This window comes from Podarcis raffonei, chromosome 7, assembly GCF_027172205.1.
Source record: "Podarcis raffonei isolate rPodRaf1 chromosome 7, rPodRaf1.pri, whole genome shotgun sequence".
In the NCBI taxonomy this organism is placed as follows: domain Eukaryota; kingdom Metazoa; phylum Chordata; class Lepidosauria; order Squamata; family Lacertidae; genus Podarcis; species Podarcis raffonei.
Genome location: NC_070608.1, coordinates 33,607,327 through 33,621,707, shown reverse-complemented (window position 1 = coordinate 33,621,707; position 14,381 = coordinate 33,607,327). Strand labels below are relative to the sequence as shown.

The following is a 14,381-nucleotide window of genomic DNA, read 5'->3' as shown; positions in this document are numbered from 1 at the left end:
AGCTCAGAGGCCCAAAGAAAATGACAGCCACTGTACAAGGGCTCCTCTCACTCCAGGGTTGTGTCACAAATGGATCTTTAAGATACAAGGGAGAGATGCAGTTGTGTACTCAGTCCATGTGGTACCATGTTGCATTTATGAATTCAACAGTCCTGCTCATCAGGATGCAATTACTGTAATACATGCTGGTGGCAACCAACAAACTGAGGCTGAACTGAATTTGTAACTGATTTTCATGCATTACAGCAAAGTCAGGATGAAGTCAGCATTGAAAGGCTGACCTCATCCTGACTTTGGGTTGCTTCTACAAGGATTAGAATCATGCACAGAGAGAGCTCTAGTTCACACGGAGGACCTCACATGGGTCCAAGAGGTTTCCAGGTGGCTCTGAGGGATTTTCCAGCTGATATGACTGGTGCTCCTGTTAAAAGCCCTGGCAAACATCTGGAACATTTGAATGGTTTGGACTGTTGACACGATTGCCGCTGAACACCCTTTCCCACTTCATGTAGTCTGCTTGGCTCCCTGGTATACAGACAACTCCCCATTTACACGGGAGTTACGTTCTGAACCCAGCTGATGTGGGGGGAAGAAGATCAAAATCTGCTTGTAGGCAGTCATTGTTACAGCTGTATGGAATCACAAATCGAAATATTTGGCCTACAGAGATGCCATAATCAACATGGAAGAAACTGAACCTTCTCCATTCTTGAGGGACAGCAGAGGGACTTGTTAAGCAGCAAATCAATAGGTCCCTCAGATATACAAACAAAGCTAGATTTATCCTAAACTCAGAGATTGCTTCTAACAAAGGAATCCAGGTATCCAACAAGACAACCAGTGTCCAAGTTATACAACTCCACCAATGTTAGTAAAGCCACTTATAATTTCACACTTAGAACAGCAACAATTCATTTTACCAGTTCCAGAAGAAAAACAGAAAATGTGTATTACTGAAATGCAGTTTACATGGTTATGAAATTAGCAACTTTCAAGGCAAGGAAGCTGTAAAGTTCAACCTAACTAGGTATTTGACACAAAACCTTTAGCACAATTTTCTCTCAAAATCATAATTGAGAACTAAAATAAAAAGCCAATCAACCTGAGAGTAGAAAACAAAACCACACTCTCGTATTCAAACATGGTTTTCGTTCATTATTTTTTTCTCATGACTGAAGCCCTGAAACTATTTATTTAAAGCAATTACAATCCATTAAAGCCACTTCACGTATGTGCACATTAAGCATCTGTTCAACATGATATAATAAAATGGACCCAAGTTCTACATACACCAGGTTTGGCAAGATGAGGGCAATTTATGCATTACGTTTTAAACAGTTCCATCCTAAGCATCCATCCCATCGCTTGCTTGCGATAAGTCCTATTAAACTCACTAGGATTTACCTCAGAGTAAATAGGTTTCAGATTGCACTTAGTCACTCCAGCAAAAGCTCCTGATAAATACTAAAAGCCCCAGGAAAGGTTGACATGTCTAGTTCTAAGAAACAACAGCACGCTAAAACATGTTAGGTCCTTTGCATTCTGGCTCAAAAGCAGACACACAAGTCTTCCCTACATTACATTTTAAGATGGAGAAACACTTCACTTATACAAGTAGAATAAATGTGCTTCAAAGAAAAGGAGATAAACAACTCATATAGTTCGGAATTATGAACATGGTTCTTGATCCCATAATTTGGTGAGGCACAGAAACTTCACAGACCCAGAAAGGAGTGGGGAGGATTTTTTGAAGGAGGGGAAATAAACACATTAGCAATTTTTATGTTAGTACCAAAGACATTGCAACTTATAACATTGTCCTTATCTCCATATAAGAGAATGAAGTAGCCTGCTGTTTCAAAACTCTGCCAGGATGTAAGACATTGCGCAAAGGCATGCATATATGACATTCCACAAAGAATATGTAACTTAAAAAATACCAGACGTAATCCTAGATATTTTGCTCCGTATAGATCTCCGATTCCTCCTGATAAAGCTGATCAACCCAATATCAAAGTGCTGGTGATGGATGGACTGAGAAGCTAATTGGGGTGAGTGGGTTAAGATCAATACAAAGGGCACCACTGCCCTATGAAGTTACTCCATTGCACAACTTGTTATTTTCTGCAGCACCCTTAAGTTTATCCTGCATGAAGAAAATATTCTCCCAAATAAGGACTTAGCTATACAGTTGCAAATAAAACATTTTAAGTGTGTTGTAAAGTGCAATATACAAATATGACACTAGATGGAGACAGTGAGCTATGGGAAATTCAATATATTTTTCAAAACTTTTTTTAAAAAGCATTTTCACAGCATCTTTTATATATGTGTAGATTCCACCTAAGCCTCTGGTATCCATGAATGGTTTGTGAAATCCTTAGAGCCACCAGCACAGCCAAGGGGCATGCTTTGACTACTAAGCATTTTTTAGAATTGTGCAAACCAATAATTTCTTGCAATTAATGCTCATCTTCTTTTCTTTGTCAAGTTCATATACATCATTAGCACAATGGTTAACATAATTCAGTGCTTGATGTATAAGCCTATTTTGAAAATGAAAGCTGACAGTTGTAATGTGAGCATTAACAGCTAGATTGTTCATCATCACCCTCTTGATAACCAGGCAGTACCCTGCTGCATGTTTAACATGCTGATCATTGATCCTCATCAGCAGACTTGGAATTAGTAGGAAAGCAGTGGAGTCTGTGACATTTAAAAGTCAGGGAGGCTAGAATGACAAGTAAACTTGCATTTACAAAGTATGGAGCAGATGATGTACATCTTTCATGGCCTGAGTCAAAAAAACGCAAGTAAATACAGAAAATGTATTATTAATTTTCCAGGCCAGAATTACACGCTGTGATCATAACTGCAACATCAGAGACCTTACTATGCTGTACAGACATGTTTATTCATATTTGTGATGCTTCCAATCTATGTCAAGCACACGGCATGATAATAAAGAATGGGGGAACTACAGGGCAATCACAACGTACACTGCCTTTGCTTACTTTGATTGCAGATTTATACGGACCACTATTAAATAAATAAATAAACGAGCAGAAAGGGAGTGGGGGACCCTTGTTTACCAGGCTCTGGAGGCTCTTGCATGATCTCAAGGGAGCCTCATGCAATTGTTCCAGAACCTGGCAAGAAAGGCGGAGTGCTTAAATAAAAAGCTTCTGCAAAGGGAAACAGTAGGAACGGCCTTCGGCGGATCCAGTGTTATTCTGCCTAGGAGCTCCTTGCACCAGCTAAGGCAAAGGAAGTGTTCTCAATTCCCCTAAGCCAACCATTTTCTCCCATGAACTAGCATTGTGCTCGCTCCCTCACTACCAGGATTACGCTTTGGTGGTGGGGCAAAGGAAATATTCATGTGCAATTGACTCATGCAGTACATTTGAGGGATAATTCTGATTCTTCATTAGGTTTCTTCACTGGTAATCAGTGAAGAGCCTGTTTTTACTCTGTTCCCACCCCTATTTATAAGAATAGGTATAAAAGTCTAGTGGTTGCAGATAATCTAAATGTGTAATGAAAAGACACAAGGCACTAAGCAGCAAGGCCTATTTTCTAAGACCCCGGGTTCTAGAAGGCAAAGGCCAACTCCTACAGTTCCTAAAACGCAGAACAAAACACATAGGAGAAAGAAGTTATTCCACAGTCATGAATTCTCTTAAAGGAAACTCGATTACTAAAGAGGTAGTGGCTGCTTTTTAAAATACACAGGATTGAGCACAATGACCCCCATCGCAGTACAGCCTGGGCAGTAAGTGCTGCCAACAACCATCATTGTCATGTCGCTTTGCAGTGACAGCACTAAGATGACTGGTTTAGCAGCCCGCACAAGTTTCACAGGCTTCTACTGTATGGACTAAAGAGCTTTATCATAAATAAAGGAGCACAGGCAAGCACCCCTGTTGCGGCAATAGGTTATTTCCTCACACGCTTGGCAAAAGAAAGAAAGAAAAAAGAAGGAACAGGGAATGACTATTAGTGGAGGAGACCTGTCTCCAAATAACTCTGCCTTTTGAATTCCACTTCCAGTAACCTACATCATTGTTTTTGTTTGCTACTATGTTGTGTATTTTTGTGTTTTAAATATTGTAACCCACACTGTGATCCTTGGATGAAGGGCAGTATAGAAATTTAATAATAATAATAATAAAATAATAACAATAACAACAACAACAATATTCCTGTTATTTATTTATTTTTTCCTAATAATTTTGTAACATGTATTTTTTTGTCACAACACAGTGAAAACGTTTTCTGTAAGGCCAAATTCCCGAAATCACTTTATAGAGTTGCTAGAACCAATTCTGAACTTATTGTTGCGTATGTGGAAGAAAGCATTTATTTGTCCCACAACATGCATTATATGCTACTTTCAGCTACTTTGAAGCTATACCTCTGCAAACCATATCTGTCAGTTGGGTTCAGATTTTTAAATGAAATATAAAGCACTAGCTGCTACACAGATTCTTGTCACATGCCTGAATTTTCACATTTGCAATAGCTTCAACCTTCTACCGAAGTCTTCATACATATATGGGTTGTTAATTCCAAATTTCATTGACAGCAAAGGAAAATCATTTTGGACCCAAACTATCCATATAGAGCCTACTTCTTTGCCCTTAGTTTGCACTAATATGCCTTAGTTGGAACATGCACATCTACCTACAAATATAAAAATAAATAAATAATGGGCCCAAAAGGTCTTGAAATACAAGGGGTAGCAGAGTGGTAACAATTCTATGCAGAGCATCATATTCATACCAATGAATCATTGACACTGTAACAGTAAAAGATAAAGGGACCCCTGACCATTAGGTCCAGTCGCGGACGACTCTGGGGTTGCGGCACTCATCTCACTTTATTGGCCAAGGGAGCCAACGTTTGTCCACAGTTTTTCCAGGTCATGTGGCCAGCATGACTAAGCCGCTTCTGGCGAAACCAGAGCAGTGTACAGAAACACCGTTTACCTTCCCGCTGGAGCGGTACCTATTTATCTACTTGCACTTTGACTTGCTTTCGAACTGCTAGGTTGGCAGGAGCAGGGACCGAGCAACGGGAGCTCACCCCATTGCACGGATTTGAACAGCCAACCTTCTGATCGGCAAGCCCTAGGCTCTGTGGTTTAACCCACAGCACCACCCGCGTCCCCACTGCAACCGTAGTATCTAGCTATTACTACTAATTAGCACAGGGCAGTTAGATGGAGTGTTATCACAATGACTGTTGTTGTGAATGGGTCACTGTGATTTTATTTTGTATACTTTTTGTTTCTGCACAGAAATGTCACAGACATACTGTTACCCCTTTTGGCTGCTTCATGTATTTATAAAAGCGGACACTTGTAAACACTCTTCTTACCTTGTTCTTTTATTTGACGAATCTGCTTCACAGTTTCTTTCAAGATTGCACATTTGTCAGGTTTGAAGTTAAAATTGTCAATATCATTAAAATTAGCAAAGATCAGCTCTGCAAGCTCTTCAATGTATTTATTCTCTTGTTCGCGATTACGTTTTTCAGTGCTTCTTTTAGGACTGAAAATAAAAAAGGTTAAACTTTTTAAAACTGGCACCTTTTTTAAACGTAGAAAACATACATTTTAATTCAAAGTGGCAAAAAGCAGAAAAACAACCAACTCCCATTTCTCAGATATATTTCATTTTAGAGCACACTTTCAAATATGGAAATAATTAACCACACATCCATGCTACTCAAAAGTTTTACTTCTTAGCACATATACAGCTTTTAAGGGTAGTTGAATTATGGAATAATGTTCAATATCACTGTAAAATTGTCCAAGCCCCTTTACTGCTTGTCCAGCTGACAGGTTTATATATGGTGATTCTGGAGTCCACAAAGATAATCCCCTCTTCACACCATCACCTGAAGAATTCACAAACAATCCACCAAATATCGGGGACAGAAGGTAGCTCTAAATGTGTTGATTCTTGAATCCACTACTTACATTCAAATTGGGGTTGGAGATGATTTAAACTAGAATACCCAAGATCATATTTCAATTGCAAATTGGGAATATTAACCCATTGTACAGTATTACATATACTTCTAAGGCAAGGCTACAATTCCACAACCATATCACTCAAGCACATGATTCAGTACTGGGTGAAAAATATGGTGTTCCTAGTACCTTAGCTTTCATTTGAAAGCAAAACAAAAAACTGCTAGCCATCATAGCTGCAAAGAATTTAGAATCTGCAAGCAATGATAGGAAAAAAAATAAAAAATAGTGGTGGATTCCGAATCCCAGTAGCTGCAGGGTGAAGAGTTCAAAATGGCTCTCTCTTTTTATTTACTCAAGACTTGCAGATTATGCAGGATAAAGGTATCATAACTTGCTTGATTGACATAACTTACATGCATCTGAGAATTTAGCTTTTCTAGACACAGATTTTACCTTTTGGGTGGGGGGGGGGTAGCATACACACAGTGTTGCTTATAGGGAAAGCAAAGATGTAAGAACTAAAGATTTGGCTACCTGTCCTAACAGATTCTCACACACATTCCCCCCCCCCACACACAAACACACAGACACACCCCTCTCAATTTTTACCATATAAACCAAACGAGAGCAAGTGTTATAAGGAGACCAGAGCAGCAAGTGCCAAAGCTGACTACAAAATAGATCACTCATTTCCTAGAGTTACTGTGAGTTAAGTCACATGATGCTGATGAAAGCAAAGATCTCCAGGATCATTAGCTAATCTGGTCTTAACTCTTTATTTACAAGTGGAACCAGCAACAAAATACTGCAGAGTGCACTGCTCTTGTTCATTTCAATATTCCATCCACTTATCCTTGCCTTCTTTCAAGATATTCCACTCCACCCCTGATTTTCCGTTCCTGCCCACAGCAAGCACTCTCCATTCCGTGGCCAATCATCAACCATTCAGTCTTCAAGGGCTATTTAACAGTAAAAAAAAATTAAAAACCCAGTCTCCCATCTTCCTGCTCAGGGTTCCAGCCAGCCACAACCTTTTCCATGTTACTCCCACTCTCTGCCCCTGCCCTCATTTCCACCCTAAACAGACACAAGGTGCTGGGTGCCCACTGAACATGCTCTGGATTCCATTCAGCTTGTTTTGGTGCTTCTTCTCTCTTAAGTTCTCCACCCACAAAGTTTGTATATCTGCAAACCTTTGAGCTCTCCCCTTGCTCTTCTACATAAAGGCAGATACCACTTGGGAAAATGAGTTTGCTGTAACTATCAGATGTTTTATTGCCATTTACACACATGGTGTTTTACGGAGATTATTTTCTGAGCCTGGGACAAACTTGTGACAGCCCCGTTATCCCATTTTGAAAAACTGGGTGCACTGATTAGTGTACTTTAGCTTATTTAGTTCCCTTTCTCTAAGCTTCATACCTTTCTGGCTGCATTATTTGTATTTACATTCAGACAAGGTTGTACAGCAGGTGCATATATTTATTATATGCAAGTGACAAAATGTCCTTTAGACACTGTTTCTTGATCCTGGGATCTACCATCAGTTCCTCTATCATTCATTGTTTTCTTTATGTATGCCCTGGCTTTAAACATATTTTTCCCTAAGGAGCCAAGAAGCCTAAGCCATTTACTCATATATGTTCTGATGCCAGGAAATACTATGAGAGCAGCTGTGCTTCCACTGACCCAGCAATCTGAACATTGCTCTCCCCAGCTGCCAGCCCATTATTACACCCTCATCACAAGAGGTGCCTCTTCAAAGGAAAGACCAGTAAGAACTAAGCACCTCTGGGATTTGCAGTTTTTGACAAGAGTATGTTGCATAAGGAGACATGCTTCCTTCCTGGTCCTGAAACTACATGTACGTCCGACAGAATTTTTTAATTGAGAGACAAGTTTATTCTAACACCCCATTATCTAGCTTACGATGACAAAAATATGGGCTGTATGCAGTGTGTATAAAGGTAAAGGTAAAGGACCCCTGACAGTTAAGTCCAGTTGTGAACGACTCTGGGGTTGTGGTGATCATCTTGCTTTACTGGCCGAGAGAGCCGACATTTGTCCACAGACAGTTTTTTGGGGTCATGTGGCCAGCATGACTAAGCTGCTTCTGGCGAAACCAGAGCAGCGCATGGAAACGCCATTTACCTTCCCGCCGGAGTGGTACCTATTTATCTACTTGCACTTTGACGTGCTTTCGAACGGGAGCTCACCCTGTCACAGGGATTTGAACCTCCAACCTTCCGATTGGCAAGCCCTAGGCTTTGTGGTTTAGACCACAGCGCCACCCGTGCTCGGCCCACATGCAGCATTGCTCTTTATATGCAAACATCTCGTGACATATATCATACCACAAAAGTTTGTCAATTTGACCATGTAACTTCTAAAGACTTTCCAAGACTTCATGGTGAAAGATGAGCATTATTTTTCAATTGATACCTACTAAACATTTAAGATTATGTGTGCTTAGATAATATTATTAAGTAATATTAAACAGTCGATGGACAATGGATTGAATAAAGGAGTTGGGCACTAGTTAATAACTTCAAATAGCTTTGCAATAGGAACTGAAAGACCAAACCCTGCAACTAAGGTTCAACTGACTTAATACATCCTCAGCAGGATGATGATGATTCAAAACTGTTTTTTTCTTTCCCCAGAAACAAAATTCAAAGAATAAATGGTATAATAATTTTAAACAACAATAAAATTAAATAACTTGTCATCTATAATAGTGACTTAAAAGAGTGGTAAGGCAAAGTGAATATATGTACCCAACCAATCAAATAATATATTTTTCTGTAAATCCTTTAGCTCCCGGGGTTCTATAAAGTATTCTAACTAACCTGGGTCCAAGTTGATCAGGACATTCCTTGCGTTTTCTTGACTCTGCCCGGGCTGGGTCAGAGGAATTTTCACCAATCCCACTCATCTTAAACACATATCAGCAACTGAAAGAGACAAAACATAATAAAACAGTTAGAATAAAGAGACAGTGTTTATATTCCATAAGTCTCATAGTACTTGAGCTTTCGATAGTCATTGTACCCCACCACTTTTATAATCTGGTTGTTTCAATAAACAACGTACATTTTCCCCTTAAATTTCCATTAAACTTCCAGAGGTGTTCTATCAGAAAACAATTAATGAACAGTTTTTCTTTCTCTCTGATAAAATTAAAGCAATTTGGTAACCAGGATCTCATTATACACTGTTTCTGAACCTTGAAAAATCTTCTAAGCTATTTCTCCTAGGATGTAACAGTTTATAAATAAGTAAATACGGGACCAACTAGTGTGGTCTTCCAGCTGCTTATATACCTGAATCTTGGGACCTGCCTTAACTGAAATCAGCTATTCTAAGGTCTTCTACACAGATTATATGTTTACAAGCTCTTATCATTGTAGTATTAACCATACAGCAAAGCTTCAAAAAATAAGGGAGGGACACTTCCATTGCTTTAGTGCCCCCAGGGAGTTAAAGAGATACACTCTCTGGTCAAAAGAAAGCAATCTTTCCACCTGACTCTACTAAGCTAGTTTAAAACAAATATCTGCAGTCTACTGATTGGGGTGATGCACATCTGTGTAAGTTTTATACACTATGGAAATACATGAATCTAAATTACACCAGAAAGATATGCACATATTGCCATTTTTACAAGGGAATGACTTAAATCTATACAAAATACCAACACTTGCAGGTTTTAGGAAGAACTAAAGCACAATGATTTGTAGCAAATATAAATCATTCTTAGTCATTTCTTTATAGGCTTCCATGTGTTCTAAATCGTGGGAGGGATAGAGGAGGTACGTGTGTGTTAGAGAGAGAGAGAGAGAGAGAGAGAGAAAGAGGGAATGAATGAATCATACAGTCTCAATCACACACACCCCCACCCCCAAAGATAGGAAGCTCTCTCAGTAGTCCTAAGCATCATTTAGCAACCTAAATAGAAAAAGGTCTATCCAACGTCATCGTTGAGCTGAGGAAGCAACCAACTGTGTTATATATAACAAAGTGTACAATAAACTGCATCCTAGTTGGCAGGCTTATTTAGTATTAAACCAATCCTTCTAAGGAACTCTCCAACGGTTTGATTTCACCCCAAAGGCGCATTTCTCCATTGTTTCTAGAGATAGATGGATGATGCCAACAACAACAGCCTTCTAAAGCAAGACTACTTATGACCCAACATGAAATTTGTGCACAGTTGTAAATTTAATTGCTTACAGTAGAGTTTTTCTCTAAAACTCTCCTCCTCCTTAAAACTTCCCAGAAGAGGCATTTTGTTTTTCATTTAGTTCTGCATAACAATTCTACAGTCTACTGTGAAAAATTCACATTGCTGTTATAACTAATTATCACATTATTCTTCATGTAGGAGTGTACACAGTCTGGATTTCCAGTGTATGTGGCACAGGTGGGCAGTTTCGTCCTTCAGTGGTGCCTTGGCTCTGAAGACTTTGGGGATAGTCTACCATCTGCTATAAAATGAGGCAGACTTATCTTCTTCTTTTTCAAATTCCCAAATGCTGGAGTTATTGTTTCATTTTCCTTTCAGAACATATCTGATCTTTCAAAAACACAACACAGTTCTTTTTCCAAATCATATTACCTCCTAGCGAGCATGTCATGAAGAAGGCTTATCAGTCTGACATTTTTAATGAGTTAAATATTCTCAACCAAAAAGCTTGGCATTAAATGACAGATTAAAAATGGGAAAATAAATAAAAAAGAACAATCTACAAATCCAATTACATAGAGCTACCGAAAGTTTACAGTGATGCAACATTCAATACATATGATACGTACACATCATTTAGTAGCTAGCCAACAATTTTTGTCTAAAATAATATTTAGAGTTGGAGATTACTGAACATTAAACAACTAACTTCAAGCTTTTCAAGATACCTGAATATATTTTTCAAAATACTATTGTATAAAAGCACTTGTTGAACAGTCTGAGAAAATATTTCCTTATGTCTGTTTGAGTAACCAAAATTCAGGATATGCTCCAAACAGTAGCTTTTAACAGTGATAATAGCATGAAAGCAGTTGCCAAATAGGTGTAGTGTATACCGTATTTTTTGCTCTATAAGACTCACTTTTTCCCTCCTAAAAAGTAAGGGGAAATGTGTGTGCGTCTTATGGAGCGAATGCAGGCTGTGCAGCTATCACAGAAGCCAGAACAGCAAGAGGGATTGCTGCTTTCACTGCGCAGCAATCCCTCTTGCTGTTCTGGCTTCTGAGATTCAGAATATTTTTTTTCTTGTTTTCCTCCTCCAAAAACTAGGTGCGTCTTGTGATCTGGTGCGTCTTATAGAGCAAAAAATACGGTAGCTGATCCCATGACCTGATTTTGGACTCACTGACCTGATTAAGATTGCAACTCTGCCATGATCAGATTTCCTCGGTTTATGGTTTTCTTTTAAGTTAAAGAGTCCTGGGGATGGTGAAATAGATGATGGCAATGGTTCTAGGGGAAGTAGTATTCAACCCTTTCTCCTATGCCCTTTTCCAGATCGGAATTTTAAGGGAGAGGCTTGTATTCGGGTATTATCTTTTTTCTTTTTTTTCCCTTGAATTTTAAAGGTGCGGCTTATATTCGGGTGCGGCTTACATTCGGTACTTTGGACCTGAACTCTAGCTTTCTCCCTTTCAAGCTACTGTTGACCCCACTGCCCTTTGGAATATTTGTTAAAGCTGATTTTCTTTGTGCACAAACACACATGCTTGCTATTTTCCTTTGCTAATTTTTCAGCTGGTAACCTTGGGAAAGTTGCTCTCTCTCAGTCTAGCCAACATCACATAGCTGTTCTGAGGCTAAAACATGAGCCATCAAGCAACATGGAGGACAGTAAGATTCAATTGGTATCTGAAGAAGTGTGCATGCACACAAAAGCTCATACCAATAACAAACTTAGTTGGTCTCTAAGGTGCTACTGGAAGGATTTTTTTTATTTTGTTTTAAGTAAGATACAAAGCAGTGTTAGAAACTGATATATGAAAGCTAGGAGCTAAATGGCGCCTTAAACCTAGGTTATGGGCGCAACAACAGAATGTCTAGGTGCACTTTTTTATAACAAGAGTACAAAGCTGAAAATGAATGAACTGCAGCTAAAATCTTATGTTCATTTTTCACATGGTCTAGTCCTCATGCGAAGACTACAAAAAACAAAGCCATGCTTCCCCTGCCCACACCCCTAATATTCTTAAGAGGATCTCATCTCCAGTCTTCAGAGAGTGACTGGAAGTGGGGAGGCAGAAAAAGGTCCTCCTTTCCTTCCACTCTGCAGTTTTAATATGACATCTTCGGTGCAGTACTGCGCCCAGACATCGGAAACTGCTCGTGCTAATGAAATTCCCTGTTGCAAAATGTGCCTAGAACAATGGGAGTTTTGAACACTGATACAAATATATATAGATCGGTATGCATCTGAACAAGTATAAAGCTCCTTAAAGAGCTACTGAAAATGTCATTTGCTAAATTACTGAATGTGCAGTTATCACCTAACACCTTATACCATCTTAGCTTCCCATAAGGTGGTCATTTTATTTACATTTCTAGCCTGTTACAAGGGCATAAGAAAGGTAGCAACAATGAACCAATCCGATATAACTACTTATTGCTAGGAAATTATTATTATAAAGGTTTTATTTGTGTGTGTGTGTGTGTGTGTGTGTGTGTGTGTGTGTGTGTAATTGTTACCTAATTTATGTGTACCCCTAGCCATGAGCATCAAAGCTAAATGAGAAAAGTTTTGAAGAAAACCTCCAGGCATTATTAAAGCTCAAACTCTGCCAAGTTTTCCAGGGAAGCAAGTTCCACACTTGCAGATCAGCTACCAAGAAAGTTTCTAAGCACCACCATGATAAAGGCATGAAACAAAGGTGACACTTAAGATAACTTACAGGCTGACTGTAAAAATAGCAAAGGATCACAAATGAGAAGTAGCCGAGGGGGGGAGGAGGGAGTTTGAGATCATGTGTGCATTGAGGGGAGGAGCTTTAAAGATTTGCTTTCTTCAGTAAAACCTTGTTACTCTACAACAATTTTTCAATATATTAACAAATGTTAGGCTCTTGAAGAGTTGTAATATGCGAGCTCCACCAGCCTTTGGAAAACAGACATTCTCCCTGTCAATTCCACAAGCCTAAGGTCACAATGTCATTGCTATTTTATAAATATACTTCCTTTCCAAAGAAATTAACATTTTAAAAAATAGCAAAAGGAAACAACAGCAAAACTAACAGATCCACAGCAATATAAAGGGGATGGAGCAAATGCCCCATAAGGAAACATATATTTGGAACATTTTCATTTAGAGAAAATGAGAGTAGGAGGCGACATGATAAAGATGTACAAAATGCTGCATGATATGGAGAAAGTGCATAGGAAAAAAAATTCTCCTCTCATAGTACTACAAATTGGGGCCACTCAATGAAGCAGAATGTTGGAAGATTCGTAATAGACAAAAGTTAGTTGGATCATATTTCCCCCCACAAGGAGCAGTGATAAAGAATCCAGACCTCCAAGGATGATGCCTTCCTACAGCAGATTACAAAACATTCAAAAAAGAGAGACATAGTAGTCATGGGAGACTTCAACTATCTCAATACCAATTGGAACTCAAGCTCTGCCAAGAATGTAAGGTCCAACAAATTCCTCCATTGCCTCTCTGGCAATTTCATTTCCCATTCCCAAAAGGGCTGGATCATATATCTTGGACCTGCTCCTCACCAACAGGGAGGATTTGATCCAAGTGGAAGTGTTTGAAACCTTGGGAGAAAATGATCATGTCCTCTTGGGTTTCATTATACAGATGGAAGGTAGTCAGGCATACACTCTGGACTTTAAGAAGACTAATTTCAAAAAGCTTAGGGAGCTACTGGGTGAGATCCCATGGTCAGAAATACTCAAAGAGAAGGGAGTCCAAGATGGATGGGAGTTTCTTATAGGAATATAAGAATATATAAGAATATAAGAATGCATAAGAAGCTTACAGATGAGCTAAGTAGGCCTGGACAATATATCAATATATCACTCAGGACCGGTATAAGGAGCAGACTGCAATGTTGGCTTCACTCAGCAGTATATCTCTGGTGAAACTGCCACCACTCCTGAGTTCAGCGGCTAGAGTTCCTTCCTCCAGCAGACGTTGCTAGCAGAGGGACTCAAGAGTGGCAGCGGTTTCACCAGCGATATATCGCTGAGTGAAACCGCCATCCCACCCTGCCCTCATACAACACAGAGAATTCATGGAGGACAGGTGAGGTCCCAGCAGACTGGAAGCAAGCAAATGTTGTCCCCCTCTACTGGCAACTTTAAATAAATGGATGTGCTTTACACCCCCAGTTGTTCTATGCTGATCAATCTCCCCCCAAAAACTTGGTGATT

General features: G+C 39.3%; 1 protein-coding gene across 17 annotated transcripts in view; it reads right to left on the bottom strand.

The window, feature by feature from the left end:
• NCOA2 (nuclear receptor coactivator 2) overlaps nucleotides 1–14,381 on the bottom strand; it is a 127,991-nt gene that overhangs the window by 44,262 nt on the left and 69,348 nt on the right. For all 17 annotated transcript variants that reach the window (XM_053395915.1, XM_053395923.1, XM_053395907.1 and 14 more), the window contains 2 exons: nucleotides 8,830–8,934; nucleotides 5,380–5,552 (listed from right to left, as the gene is read on the bottom strand). In XM_053395915.1, the coding sequence (XP_053251890.1) occupies nucleotides 5,380–5,552; nucleotides 8,830–8,915 (259 nt within the window). In that variant the 5' untranslated portion in view covers nucleotides 8,916–8,934. The remainder of the gene's footprint in view (nucleotides 1–5,379; nucleotides 5,553–8,829; nucleotides 8,935–14,381) is intronic.